A 20,239-nucleotide genomic window follows, 5' to 3' on the forward strand; every position below is an offset into this window, starting at 1 on the left:
ATTTTTTAATTGCCTTTTTATTGAACCCTAACAGAAAAGTGCACAAATCATACATATACTGTTTGATGAATTACCACAAGATGTCGGACACGTGCCTCTCTTTGTCTCTCACACACACACACACACACACACACACACACCCGGCTGAGAAGTAAACACTGTTCCTGGTTTTTACCAAGTCCTTGTGTTTTGTGCCTGTCCCTCTAGACCAGGGAGGGGCTTGAACGCCAAATCCTAACCCAGCACCCGTTTTCGTGCTAGTGCAAGCTAATGGTTTTTCCATCCTTAAATGGTTAAACAATTGAGAAGAATAATATTTTGTGGCCTATGAAAATGACATAAAGTTAAAAGAAGTAAGTTTTATTAGAACACAGCGATGCTCATTTCTTTACATATTTTCGGAGGCTGTTTTCACACTTGCCTTGAGTAGTGGTGACTGACACCATATGGTCCACCAAGCCCAAAATACATATTATCTCGGGACACCTGGGTGACTCCATAGGTTAAGTGCCTGACTCTTGATTTCAGCTCAAGTCATGATCTCAGGGTCGGGGGGATTGGGCCCCGTGTAGGGCTCTGTGCTGGGTGTGGAGCCTGCTTGAGATTCTCTCCCTTTCCTTCTGCCCCTCCCTTCCCCTTCCCTCTCAAAAAAATGTTTGCCATAAGTTCTGAAAATGTTAGCTATCGTCATCACCATCATCAATATTACCTCCCATATACCTCTGTAAATTAGATCTTAGGTCTCTGTAGAGTCTCTCCTATCACCCCCTCCTTCCCTCTCAACCCCCATTGCATTCCCAGCCCACATCCTTAGAGTGACAGAAAATCGAGCCGCAAAGAAATCAAGTGTCTTGTTCCCAGGCTCCTGTGGTACAGCCAGGTCTGGTACGAGGGCTGCCCATTCCCCACTCAGGCCCAGATCAATAATAATGAGTCATTGGTATGGATTAGGATGGTTTGGGTCATTAGCCAGGACTATGCAATGGGACCTTTTCTGACATTGCATTTTGTCATTTGGAGAATTAGCAGTTTGATTAATCACATTCCCAGACCCGAGGGCCACTTCTGAGCTGTTAATGCATTTCAAAAGAGCAGCAGTAACGTATAGCAAAGCAGCCAGCTGGGGAGGCTGCCAACCCTTTCCTGTTCCAAGAGGGCTGCTTGGATCCAGAACTCTGCTCTATCAGCCTCCCAGCAAGAAACAGATGGCACACTCAAAAGGGCTGATTGAAAAGAGTTTAATGAAGGAACTTCTTACAGAGGTGTGGGCAGGATCCAGTGGATGGTGAAGCCCCCCTGGCTAGCAACGGCTGGAAGCCATTTCCACCCAGGGCCCGAAGGAACAAAAGGAGGAAGCAGTTTCAAAAGTAGTGAGAGCTGTGGGAAAGGGCACCGCACAGAAGCAGCTGTGGTCTTTGGTAGAGGAAGGCAGTGTGGAGAAAGAGTAGGGTAGGGAATGGATCTAGGGGGCCAGAGATGGGTTCTTCACCAGGACCAGGCTGACAGGACGGCGTGGCCTGCTATCTAACCCCTCTGCCCATCCCAATGGTTGCATTTAGCCTTCCCAGCATCAGAGCCAGCATGAGAGCCCTCCACCCTGTCCAAGGCTTCACTGAAAAACAAGGCAGTTGTGTGCTAAAACACGACTTGCACGTTTGCAACCAGAGATGATTTTGCCCCCTAGGGGACAGTTAGTTGGCAATGTCTGGAGACATTTTTGATTGTCACAACTTGGGTTCCTGGCATCCCTGTGGGTAAAAGCCAGGGATGCTGCTAAACATCCTAGGATGCCCAGGATAGGGCCCAGTGACAAGGAACCATCTGGCCATAATGTCAATACTGCCAACATAAGAAACTGTGCTTTGGACTAACTGCTCTGGCTCCTGTCATAGGCCTGGCCTCTTCTGTCCCTCCCTCTGCCTCCAGCTGGGGGCCCTTCCTTGCGCCCTCTCATCCAGCCACAGGTTAGGGTGGCCCCCAGCCCTCTCTCCAGGCTGCCCACTTTGGGCTGACTCTCAGTGGTGTCTTAGCACGCTGCCTTCTTCCTCTGGCTGGCATCGGTGATTCTCTGTATCCCTGCCTCCCTCTCAGGCTGCAGGCGCCTGTTCACAGGCAAGCCCTGCTCCTGATTCCAAATCCTTGTATCTGCACCCTGTCTTCCGCCATCTCCCCTCAAAGGCCGCCTGTCCTCTAGACCCTATGCCCATCACCCCCCTCCAGCCTTGACTACCTTCTCAGTAATTTTTCTCTTTGCAATTGATAGTTCTTTTGGGTCCACCCCTTCTAAACATCATGGAACAAAGCAGATTTTTTCTCAAGCTAGCCAAGGTCAAGCTCAAAACTATTTACACTCTTATTTATGCCCTTAGTTCCCCTGGAATGCTCTCCCCACAAAACACATACACTTGGATTTCACTGATGGTGCAGGTCTCAGGAGTTGCTGAGCCTCTGCCTTGCAGAGGCTTCTCTGGCTGAGAAACCAGGAAAGTCTGCCAAAAGTAGCCTCTCCCTATGCTCCCCAGGGAGAGGGCTCCTTAGCAGCCACTGCAGTGGGGAAGGGCCCAAGCCCTCCTGGGCGGAGGGAAGGCCAGCAGAAGCAAGAGGGCTAAGGTTGGGCCAGGGAGGGGGTGCAGGGTGACTGTGCTGCCCACCCCTCACTGCAGTCCCACCAGCTCGGTGATGGGAGGGGTCTGTACCATGAACTCCTCATAACGACTGAGAAACAGCCTGAAGCGAGCCAGGTAAGAGTCCTCGTTGTACGGCAGCTGCTTCTCATGGAGGTACTGGGACACCACGGGCTTCACCTGCCAGGAGATGGGCAAGAGAGGCCACTGAGCCAAGACCCCCTCCCCATGGGGAGCCCTTCCTCCTCTCGGCCCCAGCCCCTGTCTCCTGGTTCCATGATGCTCTGGAGGAGCTGAGGGGCAGCAGGGGTAGGTGGGATTCCTACCTCTCCCCTCCCAGCAGGCAAGGAAAAGGGGTCGGGGGCTTCTCATCCACATCCCCTCACCCAGGGTGCCCAACTCCATGACAGTCCTCCTTGGCATAGGGAATAAAAACTGGGGCTCCCTTTGACCAAGCACATACTGTGTACCCAGCATTTCAGGTCCATCTCCTTTCATCCTTAAAGCCTGCCAGCAAGCACTGCTTACTCTCATCTTCCAGATGAGGAAGCTGCAGCCCCTCGACATTCAGTTAACTTGTCCAGAGTCACCGTGGGAGTAAGAAACCCACACGTCTCTGATCAGAAACGCACACTGCTGCTTGTGCACAGGGCTGACTTCCAGGGTACTTCAGGCCAGGCCAGCCAGGGGGCCCAGGGTTCAGGTGGACCCTGAGGGTCACCCCCCTCTGCCCTCGGATAGTCGGTTCATCCAGCCCAATCCCCACCTACCTTCAGGCACATATTGTCAGAGAGCCGGGGGAAGAAGTGATGCTCCACGTGGCAGCTGATGATGGAGTGGCCAAAGGCCCAGTCCAGCACAGGCAGCCGCGGCAAGTTCAGCACGCCCAGGCTCATCATGTGAATCCGGGGGGGTTTCTTGTCCCGGGAGAACATGGGCAGCCCAATGTGCTGTGACAGACACGGGGGTCACACCCTAGGGCTGGGCCGGGCAGCCCTGTACCTCCCCACCCTGCCCTGGACATCCCCACCTACCACTTGGGGACCCAGTGGGTCCTTCTGCCTCCCTCACTCCCACTCTGGCAGGACCCAGAGAGGCGAGAGGCTGGGACTCTTCCGCCTGTGCTCTGAACTCAGTCTCACCCATCTCTGGGCCTCTGTCTCCATCCGTACAAATGAGGGGCTTGGCCTGGATGCCCCTTGGACTTCATGGTACTGACATGCCCACTACTGCCCACTGCTTGCTCTCATGCCACTATGCCTTTGTCTCGTCCTGGAGAGACCCTTCCCTGGTTTCTTTGCACCAGTCACAATCCTGCTCAGGGTTCAAGATCAAGTTTGTGTACCCTCGTGCAGTTTTTCACTCAACAAGTATGGATAAATGCCTCCCCTAAGGGGTTTGGAAGTGAATGGAAGCATCTGCACTAGCAGGACAGGCAGGTGGCAGGATGACTCCAGGAGCGGTGCACTTTGAGATGAAGTCATCATTGGCTTCATGTCCAGGGAGCAGGGTCACATCCATATGGAAATGACCCTGGATCTGAGTACTGAGCCCCTGGCCCCCCATGGAGACCTCCTGTCTCTGGCTTCTCCAGCCTCGTGGCCTGCACTGGGGCCTCTGTAATGGCCCACAGCTCATGTCACTTGGGCTTATCACAGTAAGTGCCCCGAGGGCAGGAAATGGGGTCCTTCTTAATCACTTATCCCTCCACAGCACCTAATCAAGTGCCAAAGGCGTAGAAGTTTCTTAAATCTTCCATCCACCATCCACATGTGAATGGTAGCCAGTGTTGAAGAGAAGCAAATTCTTTACCTGATAACCCACAGAGAGTTTGGGGTGGAAAGTGGAGGAATGAATGCCCCTCTGTCTCCCTAGAACACTGAGTCTAGCGGGGGGGGGGGGGGGGGGCTCACCTGGAAGATGTTCACGTGGAGGTAAGGGTGGGCCAGCAGGGATCTGGTGGTGAGCATGCAGAGCAGGGCCGAGCCAGGGCTCCTGAAGCCAGACACGTTCAGGAGCACCCAGTAGTGAGCATAGAGGCCCAGGAAAATCAGGCCCAGCGACCGTGCAGCCAACCTGAGCTCCACCTTCCTCAGCCGCTCTGCCAGAGGGAGCAAGACGTAGAGTGCCGGGGTCAGGGGAGGGCAAGGTGCTGCTCGGACACAAGCCGGCTCCCTGCGGCCCCAGTGCTGCTAACTAGTGAGCTAACTAGGGCCAAGAGTGCATCCACACAGTCCCGAAAAGTACGTCCACCCATTTTCTGGATATGGAAGCAGAGTATTAAGCAACTTGACCGAGGCCACTCTGCTAGTAAGTCGCAGGGACCCAGGGCTGGGACCCAGGTGTGCTGCCCTCCCGCCCCTCCTTCCGCCGTATGATATTGCTCCCATGATATTAACATGCAGTGTAACCTGAGGCATGTGCGAAGTATTTTTATATGCATGACCTCACAGTGCTTTCACACCACCCTTGAGGACCAGGTGAGAACCTGAGTCAGAGTGGTTAAATTACCTGCTGATGGTCATCAGCCAGTAAGTAAGTGGCAGAGCCAGACTTGGCCCTGGGTCCAGGGCCCTTCCACCCTGCATGGCTGTCTCAGGCCTCCGGGAAGCCAGGAGGGGAAGTAAGGAAAGCGGGGAAGCAGGTCGTGCCAGGGCACAGCCCTGGCATACTCACCCACAGCCACCAGTGGGGTTATGATGGGGATCAAGAGAGGAGCCAGGAACATGTACACATAGCGGTTGAGGCAAGGCAACCTCCACGTGCTTGAGTCCCCCAGGCCCAAAACGTTGGTGTAACCGTGGTGCATCTTGACGTGTCCATACTTGGCGTACTCTGCGCTGAAGGCAGAGCATACCTGGAGGAGGGGCCAGAGAGGGCACCGGAGTCCATGTCGGGCACAGTCAAGCAAAGCAGGACCTTTGCAAGCCCTGAGAACACCCACCATCCCCCGAAGCTGCATTTCCAGGGCCTCCCTGCCTCACACCCCCCAGCTACCCACACCATCAGCTCGCAGGTATCCATGACCACAGGGTGGCAGCCAGTCAAAAGAGTTGCACCCACTCAGTGTGGCGATGCTAAGTGTTTGGAGGTGGGAAGCAACTGGGAAGCCCCAGCTGCCACTCTGCCACTGACCACCCGGGCAAGCCTGCAGGCCTGAGGGGGCTGTCAGGGGGGTAAAGCTCTTGGCACCCTATTGCAATTATTTTGTGCCTGTTTCTCTTGGAAACCTCTGTATCTTCAGAGCACTGCTTTGCATTCTGAGCCCCTGGCAGTGTGGGGAGGGGTGCAGGAGTGATATGTCCCTGAGGGTGGCGACCAGGACCAGGTGCCCCGGTGGGGGCTGAGTGTGAATTGCTCCCCAGGGCCGACTCCTCTGGTCTGCGCCCTTGTCCTCATCCTCATGGGATTCTTCCAAACTGCCCAGGAGCCACAGCGGGACAGCAGTTCTGGACTCGGAGGAGGGCAGTGGTTCCAAATGCAAAAGCAGCACTAAGGTGTTTCTTATGCAGATACATGCAAATGAAAATGCAGATGTCAGCCTCCTCCAATATTTTAATCAGGCCAGAAGATTTTGCTAATTTTGTCAAAGAGGCCGCCTGCCTGTTTCCAGAAGAACACCAAGAGTTTCCCAGTTGGGATCACTGTGAGCCTCGTGAAGACAGCCGAACAGCCTTCACCGAGTGCTCCGTGCCCTGCACCTCACACGTGTCATCTGTTCATCTTCCAAGCCCAGCGGGTCAGCGGCCTTATGATCCACCCTTGATAGAAGCAGAAACCAAGACAGAGAGAGGCCACGTGACCACCCCAGGTCACCCAGGGAGGAAGGCGGCAGAGGTAGGATTTGAACCCAGAATCCACCCAAGATAAGCCATCAGACAGACCCCTGAGACGAGCCACCAACTACAAGGCAGCGGGTCCCCAGGCTCTGGATCCAGGCAGCAGAGGCAAAGCCAGGAGAAGACAAATCAGGAAAGACATTGTCTTCACGCTCCATCTGCAGAAACTTGGACTAAAACGGCACGAAAATGTAACCGGAAGCTCCAGCCAAGGACACCGAGGGGCACAGCAAGGACGCTCCGCGGAAGCTGTACCGCAGACAGACCTGCCCAACGGGCACAGCCCGGCCCTGGAGGCAGGACGAGGGCTCTGCTCTTCAGGGAGGTAACTCTCCCAGGGGTGGGTTGTGCTTGCTGCTTTTGTCACCTGTTTTGACATCTCTTCCAGGCCTTCGGGTCTCCAGAGCACGTGCCCACTGGGGCCGTGTGGTTGGTTCCAGTTCCAGGCAGAGGCTTCCAGCCCCTGGCGCGAGGGGCTGCAGCTGGGGGCCGCTGGGCCCCCTCAGAGGCCAGCCTGCCTCTGGCCAAGGCCTGCGAGCGTGTGTTTGGAATCTCAAGTTCTACCCCATGGAACTTGGAAGAAGCAGCTTTTTTTTCTTTTTTTTAAGAAACCATATATATTTTTAGATTTTATTTACTTATTTGAGAGAGAGAAAGCACGAGCAGGGAGGAAGAGGAGAGGGAGAAGCAGACTCCCCACTGAGCAGGGAGCCCATTGCAGATGCAGCGCTCGATCCCAGGACCCTGAGATCATGACCTGAGCCGAAGGCAGCCGCTCCATCAACAGAGCCAGCCAGGCGCCCTAAGTTAGGTGTTGCTTCTTCCTGTGGCTATGCTCTGTGCCCCTCAGGAAGAATTAATTAAGGGCCCCGGTCTCTTAGCAGCACTCAGGCACTGCAAGTGGCCAGAGTATGCACGGGGCAGGCACCAGGGCACATCCTCTTGACACTTCCCTCCACTCAGCGTCAGGGACCCCAAGTATCTCCTCGTTCACCTATTCCTTCACTTGGCTGTCTGCACTCGGAAGCACCCTCAGACCTCTGCCGAGGGCCAAAGATAGTTAACAGCTAAGGCGGTGGTTTGAAAAAACTGACCCTTCAAATAGGTAATATATTTATATAATTCAGAATTCAAAAACTATGCAGTTACAGCTCTTCCTACCTCAGTGAAGCCCCAGGTCCCCACTTTCCTCCTGGGAGGTCCTTGATCTCTTACATGTCCTCGAATATTTTTTTAAAGATTTTATTCATTTATTCATGAGAGACACACAGAGAGAAAGGCAGAGACACAGGCAGAGGGAGGAGCAGGCTCCATGCAAGCAGCCCGATGTGGGACTCAATCCCAGGACTCCAGGATCACGCCCTGGGCCAAAGGCAGGCGCCAAACCGCTGAGCCACCCAGGGATTCCCATGCCCTTGAATATTATTTTTTAATTTTTTTAAAGATTTTTTTTATTTTTTATTTATTCATGAGAAACACACAGAGAGAGAAAAAGTGAGTGAGAGAGAGAGAAGCAGGCTCCATGCAAGGAGCCCAAAGTGGGACTTGATCCCGGGTCTCCAGGATCATGCCCTGGGCTGAAGGCGGTGGCTCTAAACCGCTGAGCCACCCGGGCTGCCCTTTTATTTTTTTAAACGAACAATGACCTGGCAGTATTAAAACCCATGATAATAAAATTATGATGCAAAGTTGGGATGTAAACAGGTCATTCTACTGGATTGGGAGGGGAGGGGCAGGACAAGACAGGTGATGGCTGCAGGCTGTTGGAAAAGGAATGGGATTGGGACAGGCAAGAGGGACAGATCTGGGAGGAGCAAGAGGGATTAAGGGCTATGACCAGGTTTCCAGCTTAGGGTTTAGGGCATGGTGGGATCACTGCCAAAGTGGGCACAGGGGCAGGGGCCAAACAAGCATGGACCAGATGGGACGGAAAGGTGCCTTGCTGTCCCGGGCCAGCTGCCCTGAGGCAGGACAGGCCCCGGGCTCCCTCCAGGCCCTCTCTCACTGATTCCGAGGAGCTGAGCAGCCCCTTCATGTTGGCTTCAGGGTGGTGGGGGCCTCTGGGGCTCCCCGGGCCTCAGCAATAGGTTTGTCAGATAAAGTATAGGATCCGCAGGTAAATTCAAATTTCAGATAAGCAACCAATTCTTTTCTTGTAGAGTATATCCCAGATGCACACCTGGGCTCTACCCACTAGGTGCCAGTAACATGCACACACGCACACACACACACATACACACACACCAGTCACAACAGCCAAAGATATCTGGAGATATTGGTCCTATCCCTGCCATGTGCTCCCTGTGCTTTCTGTGCTCTCTCTGTGTTCATACCCTACACACCTGGTTGATGCCCCTGTCACATTCCACCTGCCCTGATCCCTGGCTGCACATTTTAAGGGTGAGCAGCCTTGGCCAAGTGACTTAACCTCTCAGACCAGTGTTTCCTTATCTATGAAGTGAGGGTAATCACAGCTTCCACTCACAGGGAGGCATCACTACTAAATGCAACAATTCGCATAAAGTACACAGTAAGCACCCAGTAAGTGTCCGATGATATAATCGGGAATTTTATTATTTCCATGTCATTCATGTGTATCTGTTTCCCCACCTGACTATGAGCCCTTGGGGAACTAGAAGTGGGTCTGGGTCATTGTTGTGACCCCAGCACCCAGTGGAGGACTTGTCAGGGAGGAGCAGCTCAGTGATGTGGACAACATTGCTGGCCCATTGCCACTCAGCCTGGACCGACGCTGTCCCAGCCCCGGAGCCCCCCCTCAAGCAGGGTGTCCTCGCCCTGCTGGGGAGCCACTATCGTGCTAATGGGGAGTTTGCCCTCTCCTCCCCAAGCTCCTCCCTCAAGGCTGCAGTCCTCACACTTGGGCTGCCATCCACACATGACTCCCTGGCCCTGCTCCAGGGTCCTCTGCCTCCGAGGGCCATATGCAAGGCCACCACGGTCCCTGCCACCAGGAGCCGGGCCTTATAGACCCACGGGAGTAGGGATTGCCACGAGACCCTCTTCCCAGAGTCCTTGGGCTTATCTTTGAGGAAGCTACACCAAAGCTGAGGACAGTGGGGTGGGGGCTACTTGAAAGTCCATTTTCCAAATCTGAACATGGTAAAATGGCAGAGATACACACACACACACACACACACACACACACACAGTCCAATGTCAATTTTCTGGTCTGGCTACTGAAGGAGACTCATATACATGTAACTTGTAATAAATATAAATGTTATATAAAAAGGGGCACCTGGGTGGTTGGAATCAAGCCCCACATCGGGCCCCATGCTCAGTGCAGTCTGCTCATCTCTCTCCCTCTGCTCTTCCCCCTACTCACACACACACTCTCTCTCTCCCTCTAAAATAAATAAATAACATCCTTTTTTAAAAAAGATTTTATGTATTTATTCATGAGAGACACAGAGAGAGAGAGAGAGAGAGAGGTAGAGACACAGGCAGAGGGAGAAGCAGGCTCCATGCAGGGAGCCCAAAGCAGGAGCTGATCCCGGGACCCCAGAATCATGCCCTGGGCCGAAGGCAGGCACCAAACCGCTGAGCCACCCAGGGATCCCCCAAGTAACATATTTTTTAAAAAAGGATATAAATGTAACTAATGGGGAAAGCTGGGTGAAGGGTACCCTGGACCTCTCTGCCATATTTTTGCCAAGTCCTGTGAATCTATAATTATTTCAAAACTAAAGTCTGTTTGTTCACAAAAGTATATTTTGTACTACAGATCTAGTCTTGCCCTCTGAATAAATTTTTAAAATTAAAAAAATTAAAAATCACAGTCGGGCATACTCAGACCAATGCCCCCACAAGATTCGGGAGGGGACAGAGATCCACAGTCGGGTGGCTGTTAGAGACAGCCCAGAAGGTAATGGCCACACTGAACTTGAGAATCGGGCCCAGGCTGGGGCTTCTGAGCTCTACATGGGACTCCAGCAAAGGTGATGACATTCCCCTGTGTGACACCCCTTCCCTCAGGGCAGAGCCAGCCCCCCCAGTTTCCTTGGATCAGCTGTGACCCCACCCCTGCAGCACAAAGCCAACTTTTAGAAGGAAGGTTTGAGGTTGAGACACACTAAAGAGCTTAGTACTGGATCGACCTGTTCTCTCCCACTCAGAAAGCAACTTTTTTTTCTTTAAGATTTATTTATGGGCAGCCCCGGTGGTGCAGCGGTTTAGCGCCGCCTGCAGCCCAGGTGTGATCCTGGAGACCCTGGATCGAGTCCCACATCAGGCTCTCTGTATGATGCCTGCTTTTCCCTCTGCCTGTGTCTCTGCCTCTCTCTCTGTCTCTATGAATAAATAAATAAAATCTTTAAAAAAAAGATTTATTTATTTATTCATGAAAGACACAGGCAGAGACATAGGCAGAAGGAGAAGCAGGCTCCCTGCAGGAAGCCTGACCCCGAACTCAATCCCAGGACCACGGGATCCCAAGATCGCGGGATCAAGACCTGAGCCGAAGGCAGATGTTCAACCACCGAGCCACCCAGGTGTCCCTACTAAGGAAGCAACTTGACTGTGAGTGAAATACAGAGAAGTCCGTAAAGCCCTCGGATTCGTTGGGGGGGGGGGCGTTGATCCTTCTCAAGCTGTGGGATTAAAACCAAGGACTGCCCTGCCCACCCCATCCTGCCCCCACCCTCCTGTGGTCTCATCACATAACCTAGGACAGAGGGGGCAGGTGCTCTTGCAGGGAAAGCCAGGACCATCACTGGACTGGGGAGAGGCTCAGAGGCTCACCAGCAGGAGGAACAGAACGTTCTCATGTAGACCAGAAATGGGAAGCTCACTCTAGTGCGGGTTGGGTGTATGACTGGGGATACCTCAAAGAAACAGCCACAACTGGAGTGTCACTGCACTGTCCCTCCTGCCTGCCCCTCCCCCCAGATCCCAGCAGTCAGAGAGGATCAGGCCCCTATCCCACCCTGCAGCTCAAGCCAGTGGACCCAGAGACAAACTTGGCCAAACCTGGGTGCATGGGGACACCAAAGACACTCACTGACGCCCTGGGCTACAGACCAGAAAACTAGACCATTCTATAGTAAGGACACTTACACACATGTAACTTGTAATAAAGTTCTTGAGGGTGAAGGCTGGGGTGGAGCACAGGTGGCCAATGAGAGGAGGATCAAAGAGAGAAGACTACAGGACACAGCAGAAGTGGGGAGTCGGGGGTCCAGGAGTGTCCCGGGCAGCGAGAACACATCCTCACAGAGAACAGGTGGTGGGCAGCAGATGTGCACACACACACTCACACACTCACACTCAGATCTGTCCAGCTCGGCAAAATGCATGAACCTTTCTGTCAAACACAAACAACAGGGGGACCCCTGGGTGGCTCAGCGGTTTAGCGCCTGCCTTTAGCCCAAGGCATGATCCTGAAGTCCCAGAATCGAGTCCCATGTCAGGCTCCCTGCATGGAGCCTGCTTCTCCCTCTGCCTGTGTCTCTGCCTCTGTGTGTGTGTGTGTGTGTCTCTCATGAATAAATAAATAAATAAATAAATAAATAAATAAATAAATAATCTTTAAAACATACACACACAAAAATAAAAAAAATAAAAAACACAAACAACACTAACAGACAAGAACAGCGAAACTGCTAACCCTCTCCTCGCAGCTGACGGCATGCTCCCTCCAGAAAAAAGGAGCAGCGCCAACACTTGGGGAGCATCCAAGAGTCAGGCGTATACCCTAAATCCAGATCTCTGAGGTCGCATTTAATCCTCGCACTGGCTCCATCAGGCCAGTGATGTTATTATTTCTATTAGATGAGGAAGCCAACGCTGAATTAAGTAACTTGCCCAAGGTCAGGCGACCAGCGGGGCTGGGCATGTGACTTCAAAGGTTGTGTCCCCACGCTGGGCCCTGCCTGGCTGCCAAGACCAGCATCCCGCCTGAGGATTCCACTTGGCCCACTAAGGCCAGGGGTATGGGGAGACCCCCGGCAGGGGCATAGCCAGAACCAAACCACTTGTGACGTGTCCACCAGCAGTCAGGACACGGAGGGGAGAACCACGCCTCCTCCACCACAGGGGGCTCACGGGCCTCTAGACAGGACCCTCCACTCACTGGCTTTTTCCTGGACCTTTCCCCCACATCACCTGCAGAGTCATCATAATAACCACTGACAAAACACCTACCAGGAGTTTGACCTGGTGCTACGAGCTGAACATACAAAAAAACAAAGGTGAGGCCAGGCCCTGGGGGCCTGTCTACTAGACACTGATTCCCTGCCGCTCTTCAGCGAGGAACCTGGGGAAGCTGGCGAAGCTTCTCAGTAGAGGTGTCCTCAGCTCCCTGCCTTCTCTCGGCATCCACCATAGCTGCCTTGTTCCCCAGAACAGAAGCCAGGGCGTTCTCAGACTTTGGTGGGTATCAGATTCACCTGGGGAACCTGGTACATAGGGTGGCCAGGGCGCTCTCTTCCAACAAGCCTGGGCCTCCAGGTCATTCAGCTGCACAGTGAAATTTGACCTCTGTACAGTCAAATTCCCTGTTGTAAGAGTCCAAAATCCACAGCACTCACTCATCCTTAGGTGCCCCCAGGGCACCTGGCACTCAGGACAGCTTTGAAAAGTTCACACAGAGCTAATCCTAACTGCTGTGTTCCCTGCTTCTCCCCTGCCCATGATTACAAACAAGGGGGCATCTGACCCCAGCTCCAGGCCTCAGAGTCTGGCTAGCACCAATGCCCAGGGATCCCTGGGAAGGGAAATAGCTTGAAATGGACCCTGAGGATCAGGAACCTGTAGGTTCCTCTTGTTCTTAGCACTTTAGAAACGTGAGGAGGGGGACACCTGGGTGGCTCAGTGATTCAGCACCTGCCTTTGGCTCAGCTCATTATCCCGGGGTCCTGGGATCGAGTTCCTAATTGGGGTCCCCACGGGGAGTCTGCTTCTCCCTCTGCCTGTGTCTGTCTCTCTCTGTGGGTCTCTCATGAATAAATACAATCTTAAAAAAGAAATGTGCACAGGTGGGAGAGGAGGGGAAGGGTAGAGAGGGAAGATGGAGAGCACTAGGTAAGAGATGTATAACTATAAAATGTCATCTATGTGTCTGTGCATGCGTGTTTAAGTATAGAAACCTTCATAAAGCTACATCAAGTTAATAACTGAGTTAATTGGTCATGGTAACTAGTGGCAGAAAAGCACTGCTTGGGGCCAGCTTTCATATTTGTTCCTAAGGGATCTGGGCGGCCTGGCAAAGGTCTACCTGGAAGGGGGGAGCGGAAGGGGGTAGGTTCCACAGAGGAACTGGAAAGGCCTGACACCAACCCAGAGAGAGGGACGATCTGGCCAGAAACCTCTGGCTTTGCCCACAGGTGAGAAGAGTGAGGCAGAATCGGGAGGGAGTCGAAGGAAGTCAGGGAAGGCTTAGGTCAGGAGAGGAGGGCGTCCTCAGGATGGCTTGGCCATCGTCAAGCATCAGAGGGGCATGTTCTGGAGTTGGGACACTCTAGGCCCCTGTCCCCTCTCTCTTTCCTGGCCGGGGTTCACATTTTCCTATGAAACCAGGAGGCCCCAAAGGTGGTAGCCAGGGCAGGTGTCCTGCTAAGAGGAGGAAGTTCTATCACCACTTGGTCCAGTGCTACAGAGAGGCAAGTAGGTGCCCCCAGGAGAAACAGGGGTGCCCAGGCCAGGTGCACTGCCATAAGTGGACTTGAATACATTCCTCACGCAGCTCTCTACCCACCAGTGAAGCCCCCTCTCAAGGGCTTAGGGCTATGCACACATGCACACACACATGACTAGAGCGTGCTACACACTTAGATACACATACGAACAGCTGCAGTGGCCTGTCCACATAGGCACACACAGCTGTGCACACCTGCATGTTTCCATGGAACAATGAGATTGCAAAAGAGAAAGAAGAAAGAAAGAAAGAAAGAAAGAAAGAAAGAAAGAAAGAAAGAAAGAAAGAAAGAAAGAAAGAAAGAAAGAAAAGAAAGAGAAAAGAAAGAGCAATGCCAACACAGTACCCGTAGTCACCCTCACCCCAGCCAGGCTCACCTCCACGAAGAAAAGCTCCCAAATCTTGTTCCAGCGTTTAGATTCTGTGAGCGCCCCGTGAGTGGCCAGGTGGCTGCCCTTGACAGTGAGTGTGTAGTGGCACACACCCAGGATGGTGATGCCCAGCCCAAGGACCACGACATTCTCGGAGCGCAGGCATAAGAACCCTGTATGGAGGAAGGAGAATGGGGATGGGGGGCGGGGGGGGGGGCAGGCTTTTCCTCCAGCTCTTGGAGATTTGGGCCCAAACACCCTGGCCCCAAAGCGGGCTGAAGCCCTGGGGGCTGCCAGAGGCAGCAGCGAGGCAGGTGCCCATCAGGGGAGGTCCCGGGGAAGCTCCATCCCTGGTGTGCCCCCGTGGAACATCCTCCCCTCCTCCAGTCCCTCTCATCCCTCTCAAAATCCTCCCTCCCCCTCAAGCCATCAGGCCTTCCCCCTCCAGCGCCCATTCTGGGGACGTATGGCAGGACACTGCAACTAGACTTTCGGACTTGGGGCGAACCGTCCTTCCTAGGGTCCCCGCAGTACGCACATCTCCCCCAGGCCGCGGTCCCCAGGGGTCCCCATCTCCCTCGCCACCGTCCTAGCCCGCGGCCCCCTCCGCAGCCGCAGCCCGGCCCCCTGTCGCCCCGTCCCGTGCCCCTCACCGGCCGGCAGGGAGAGGAGGCTGAGCGCGAGGATGGCGCAGTCCACGCCGTGGCGCTCCCACCACGAGCTCGCCCTCTCCACGTCGCGGACCAGCGCCTCCAGCTCGGCCAGCAGCGCCTCGCCCCCGCCGTCCCCCCGGGGGGCGCCCCGAGCCGGCTCCATGGGCTCCGCCGCGGCGACCCAGGAGGAGTCGGGGACGGCGTGCGGCGCCCCGAGGCGCACGGCGCGAGCAGGGGCGGGCGGGGGCGGAGTCACGCGCCGGCTGGGGACACCCGCCCTCGGTGTCACGGTGCGCGCCGGGCACCCGAGCGCCTCCTGCTGCGCGCCTCTGCGACCCGGCCTGGCCCCCCGGGGCACCGGGCACGTCCCGAGGAGGAGGAGCCGGGCGGATGCGCGGGGCGGGGAGGACCCCGGGGCGAGACCCCGTGGAGAGCCACCCCAGGGCCACCTGACCGCCTGACCTCAGACACCTTCCCCGCGGTCTCCGGATCCCCGCAGCGCCTGGCGTCGGCCGTAGCATCTTAATCCTCCAGCCTGTGCCTGTGTCTTGGTAGCACTTGGCAGATGCTCCCCGCGACCCGGCGCGCCTCCAAGACTGCCGTCCGTCCGTCCGCCCGCCCGCGGGGCCTTCCTTACCTCGTCACCCTTGTTTAGGCCGCTTCCTCCGCAGCCAGAACAGTTCCTGGCACAAAACCGTTTCTGAATTCTTAGGACCAAAGGTTCAAGGACTCACTCCATCCAGACAGACGGGGGCGCGGGGGTCCCTCTGGTCCTCGACTTTAACAGTAGTGACCCATGGAGAATTGGCCCTCCAGCCCAGTGATTTTTGGAGTGAGAAACTCTAAAAGGAATCACCATAGAGAAAGGCATAACTATAGAGAAAACACACCCAGGGGTCATCATTCCGGGTGGATCCCTCTGTAGTTCCACTTGCTCAGGGGCACCCAGGGGCATGGCAAACAGCAGCCACCCCCCTGCCTTGGGAGCAGCGCCTGCCCCAGTCCCTTCCCACCAGGGCAGCCCCACCCGGAGCTGCTGGAGGTCCTCCCCACACAAACCCCTGGGCTCTGCTGACTCCCTTCTCAGCATCTGGGGATCTGTTCTCCTTTTTCTTTTCTTTCTTTTTTTTTTTTTTTTGTTTTACATTCTCCCTGGTTTCATACTGAACCCCCCTTTCAAAATGAGGTCCAGCATGATGAGGGCAGCAGCATTTCAGAGATCTTTGGGAAGGAGGAAGAAAAGCAAGAGGAAGAGGGGGTAGAGGAAAGCCCGGTGAGGAGGCTAGGGACACTAATGAATGACTCCTGGTGTCTACCATGGCATCTTCCTTCATGAATTCTTATGAGCTTATCCCTCTGATTCCGTAGAAAAGGGTAAGATTTCTTTACCAGGTCAGTGTTCTAAGGGACTTACAATCTAACAGACCGGTTCTCACCACACACACACACACACACACACACACACACACGGACAAGTCTGGATCCTCATAGCTTCATCATTGGCTTCGGTCTCCTTTTTTTTTTTTAAGATTTTTAAAATTTATTTATTCATGAGAGATACAGAGAGAGGCAGAGACACAGGCAGAGGGAGAAGCAAGCTCCCTGTAGGGAGCCCGATGCAGGACTCGATCCCAGGATCTGGGATCACAATCTGAGCCGTAGGCAGATGCTCAACCACTGAACCACCCAGATGCTCCGCTTCTGTATCCTTATTAGGTTTTGTGTTTCCCCACAACTCCGCAAGGATGATATCTTTCCCGTCTGATTCACAGAGGCCCAGAGAGATTAACTGATCTGCCCAACACCCAGCCCGAATTTACTAAATGGCAGAACTAGAACTCAAATCCAGGGTGTCTCCTCCAAATTCAATTATCTTTTGTTTATATCAGATTCTTAAGACTGAGAAGGGGGAGGTGTCCTCCCCCCAGATATACTAGAATTTTCAGGGAGGGGACATGTACAATTTTTATTTTTTAATTATTTATTTTTTTAAAAGATTTTATTTATTTATTCATGAGAGACACAGGGAGAGACAGAAGCAGAAGGAGAAGTAGGCTCCATGCAAGGAGCCCGATGTGGGATTCGATCCTGGGTCTCCAGGATCACGCCCTGGGCCGAAGGCGGGCACTTAACTGCTGAGCCACCCAGGGATCCCAGACATGTACAATTTTAAAAAGCATATTTGATATTAATATGCAATATGATAATATAATTATATAAAGGTGGAATTCCATGGCTTTTATCATATAAACTAGGAAACTTCCTACCAAGGTAGGAAGAAAGTACCAAGAATCCCCTCACTTCCCCCTGGATATCTAAGTGACGCTGTTAAGAAACAAATGCTGAAAGGATGCCTGGGTGGCTCAGTGGTTGAGCACCTGCCTTCTGCTGGAGTTGTGATCCCAGGGTCCAGGATCAAGTCCCGCATCAGGCTCCTTGCAGGAAGCTGGCTTCTCTCTCTGTCTCTGCCTCTCTCTCTCTCTCTTTCATGAATAAATAATTTCTTAAAAAAAAAAAAAAAAAAAAAGGAAGCAAATGCTAAGTGTCAAACAGGAACAGAGGCGAAATGTGCATTAGAAGAGCTCCAGGAGCCAGGAACTTCCATGGGTGGGGCGGGCTGGCTGGCAGTCTCCCTGGAGAGAGGCAGATTTAAACCTGGCTGAGAAGGAAGAGGACAAGGCATTCTGGGTCCTCAAGACATGGAGAGGATTAGGAGATTGTTAGGGGCGGAGCCAGGTGCTGGGGTACAGAGAATGGCAGACAGAAAGGGGGGCTTGCTCCTGAAGGCCCAGGGAGCCATAGCAGCCTCTAGAGCAAGGGAGTGACTCGCATAATGTGTTCAGGAAGGGTCACAGGCATAGCGGAGTAGCCCACTGGAGTGCAAGAGACTAATTTGGAGACTGTTTCAGCATCCTAAAACAGGAGGGTACTGACGATGTAGATGGCAAGGGAGGGGTGTTGTAGGATGGAAGAGGGGTAAGTCAAAATCTGGAAGACTGAGATAAACGGTTCACCGAAGGAAATGTACAGATGGCCTGTGGGCCCATGAAAAGATGCTCCACATCATCAGTCTTTAGGGAAATGCAGATTAAAATCCCCTATGAGCTAGCCCTTCGGACCTGCTATTTCCTAAATGCCAATCGCCAGGCACCACTAAACGTTGGCGAGAGGGTGTGGAGCAACTGACCTCTCATTTGGGCTGACAAGGGTACAAGGCGATACAACCCCTCTGGAAAACAGTTTGGCAGTTTCCTGTTAAGGTTAAATATACACTTATCCTATGACCCAGCAAGGCAGCTCCCAGATCTTCAACCAACAGAAATAAAAACATGTGTCCCCATAAAAATGTATATCTCAGGAATGCCTGGGTGGCTCAGTGGTTGAGCATCTGCCTTTGACCCAGGGTGTGATCCTGAAGTCCCAGGATCAAGTCCCACATCGGGCCCCCTGCATGGGGCCTGCTTCTCTCTCTGCCTGTGTCTCTGCCTCTCTCTCTCTTTTTTTTTCTCTGCCTCTTTCTGTGTGTGTCTCATGAATAAATAAATAAAACTTTTTTAAAAAATGTGTATCTCGATGATCAAAGCAGCGTTGTTCATCATAGCCACATTGGAAATAGCGCGAATGTCCATCAACGGGAGAATGGGCGGACACACGGGTACCTCCAAACAACACCCATAATATAAAAGAGCAGCTGGTGCAGGCAACAGTGCGGATGGACAGTGTGGATAAGCTGACGCAGCCCTGCAGACCGAATGCTGAGGGAAAGAAGCCATACACAGACCAGAACCTACTGTATGATTCCATTTATAGGAAGGTTAAGGATAGTAGAACTAATATACGGCGATAGAAATCAAATCAGTAGTTGCCCAGGGAGGAGTGAGTGGGGGACAGTAATTGCAAAGGGACCCAAGGAAACTGTCTGGAAGAATAGAGATGTTCCGTATCTTCCTGTGGTCATGTTTACACAGGTGTGTATGTTGGTCTAAAGTCATCGACCTGCACACTCATAGCGGGTGCGTTTTATTATGGTTAATTATACCTCAGTAGAGTTGACTAAAGTGAAAACAAGATAGGAAGCAGATGCTCTCTTTTTTTTTCATTTTTTAAAAAAAGATTTTATTTATTTATTCATGAGAGACACACAGAGAGAAGCAGAGACACAGGCAGAGGGAGAAGCAGATTCCCTGTAGGAAGCCTGATGCAGGACTTGATTCCAGGACCCGGGATCACAACCTGAGCCAAAGGCAGACGCTCAGCCACTGAGCCACCCAGGTGCCCCAGATTCTCTTTTTAAATGGAAAGAGCCTGATTAGAGCTGAACACGGGCATGCCCGAGGCATACACTCAACAGAAATGCAAAGAAAGAGCCATAGCCAGTGTACTCAAAATAGGCAAACCCTGGGGACAACTCAAATATCCCCCAATGCTACAATGATAAATGAAATGTGGAATGTGCATGCCGGGGTGTATTATACAGCCCGAAACTAATGTTGAATAACCTAAACCAGATGCAACAGAGCACAGACTCCACTTGGTTCCATTCATATTAAGGGCACCTGGGGAGCTCCGTGGTTGAGCATCTGCCTTCAGCTCAGGGCATGATCCTCTCTCTCTCTGTGTCTCTCATGAATAAATAAATTCCAAGAAAGAAAAGAAAAGAAAAGAAAAGAAAAGAAAAGAAAAGAAAAGAAAAGAAAAGAAAAGAGAAAAAAAGATCCATTCATATAAAATTCAAAAACAGGCTTAGGATGGCTGTTACGATGGGGGTAGTAACCAGAAGGGGACACATAAGGGTTTGGGGGGCTGGTGAATGTTTTGTTTCTTGATCTGGGTGTTGGTAACCCTTTATAAAAGTCCATCATGCTATATTGCTATTATGTGTGAATTTTTCTGTATGTATATTCCATCTTAATTAAAACACTTTATTTTTCTGATTGGTAAAGTGTTTTTTTGTTTTTGTTTTGGTTTTTTTTTTAGAGGTGAGAATTGGAAGGCAGACGTCACCCATAAGTGGAGCAACAGTGAAGTGTGGGGACAGCAAGTTGGGGTGGCACCTCCATTCCCTTGGCCATGGGCGATGGCAGCTGAGCTTGTAGGG

The 20,239-nt window shown here is 52.7% G+C and overlaps 1 protein-coding gene across 1 annotated transcript; it reads right to left on the reverse strand.

The window, feature by feature from the left end:
- Window positions 1-1,222: 1,222 nt before the first annotated feature.
- Window positions 1,223-15,368, reverse strand: FADS6 (fatty acid desaturase 6). The gene is made up of 6 exons (XM_077854163.1): window positions 15,142-15,368; window positions 14,495-14,661; window positions 5,301-5,481; window positions 4,538-4,725; window positions 3,395-3,574; window positions 1,223-2,804 (listed from the first exon to the last, which is right to left on the reverse strand). The coding sequence occupies exons 1-6, from the start codon at window positions 15,302-15,304 to the stop codon at window positions 2,655-2,657; spliced, it is 1,029 nt and encodes a 342-aa protein (XP_077710289.1). The 5' UTR covers window positions 15,305-15,368; the 3' UTR covers window positions 1,223-2,654.
- Between the last annotated feature and the right edge of the window lie 4,871 nt (window positions 15,369-20,239).

The sequence above is a fragment of the Canis aureus genome, chromosome 16 (assembly GCF_053574225.1).
Source record: "Canis aureus isolate CA01 chromosome 16, VMU_Caureus_v.1.0, whole genome shotgun sequence".
Taxonomy (NCBI): Eukaryota; Metazoa; Chordata; class Mammalia; order Carnivora; family Canidae; genus Canis; species Canis aureus.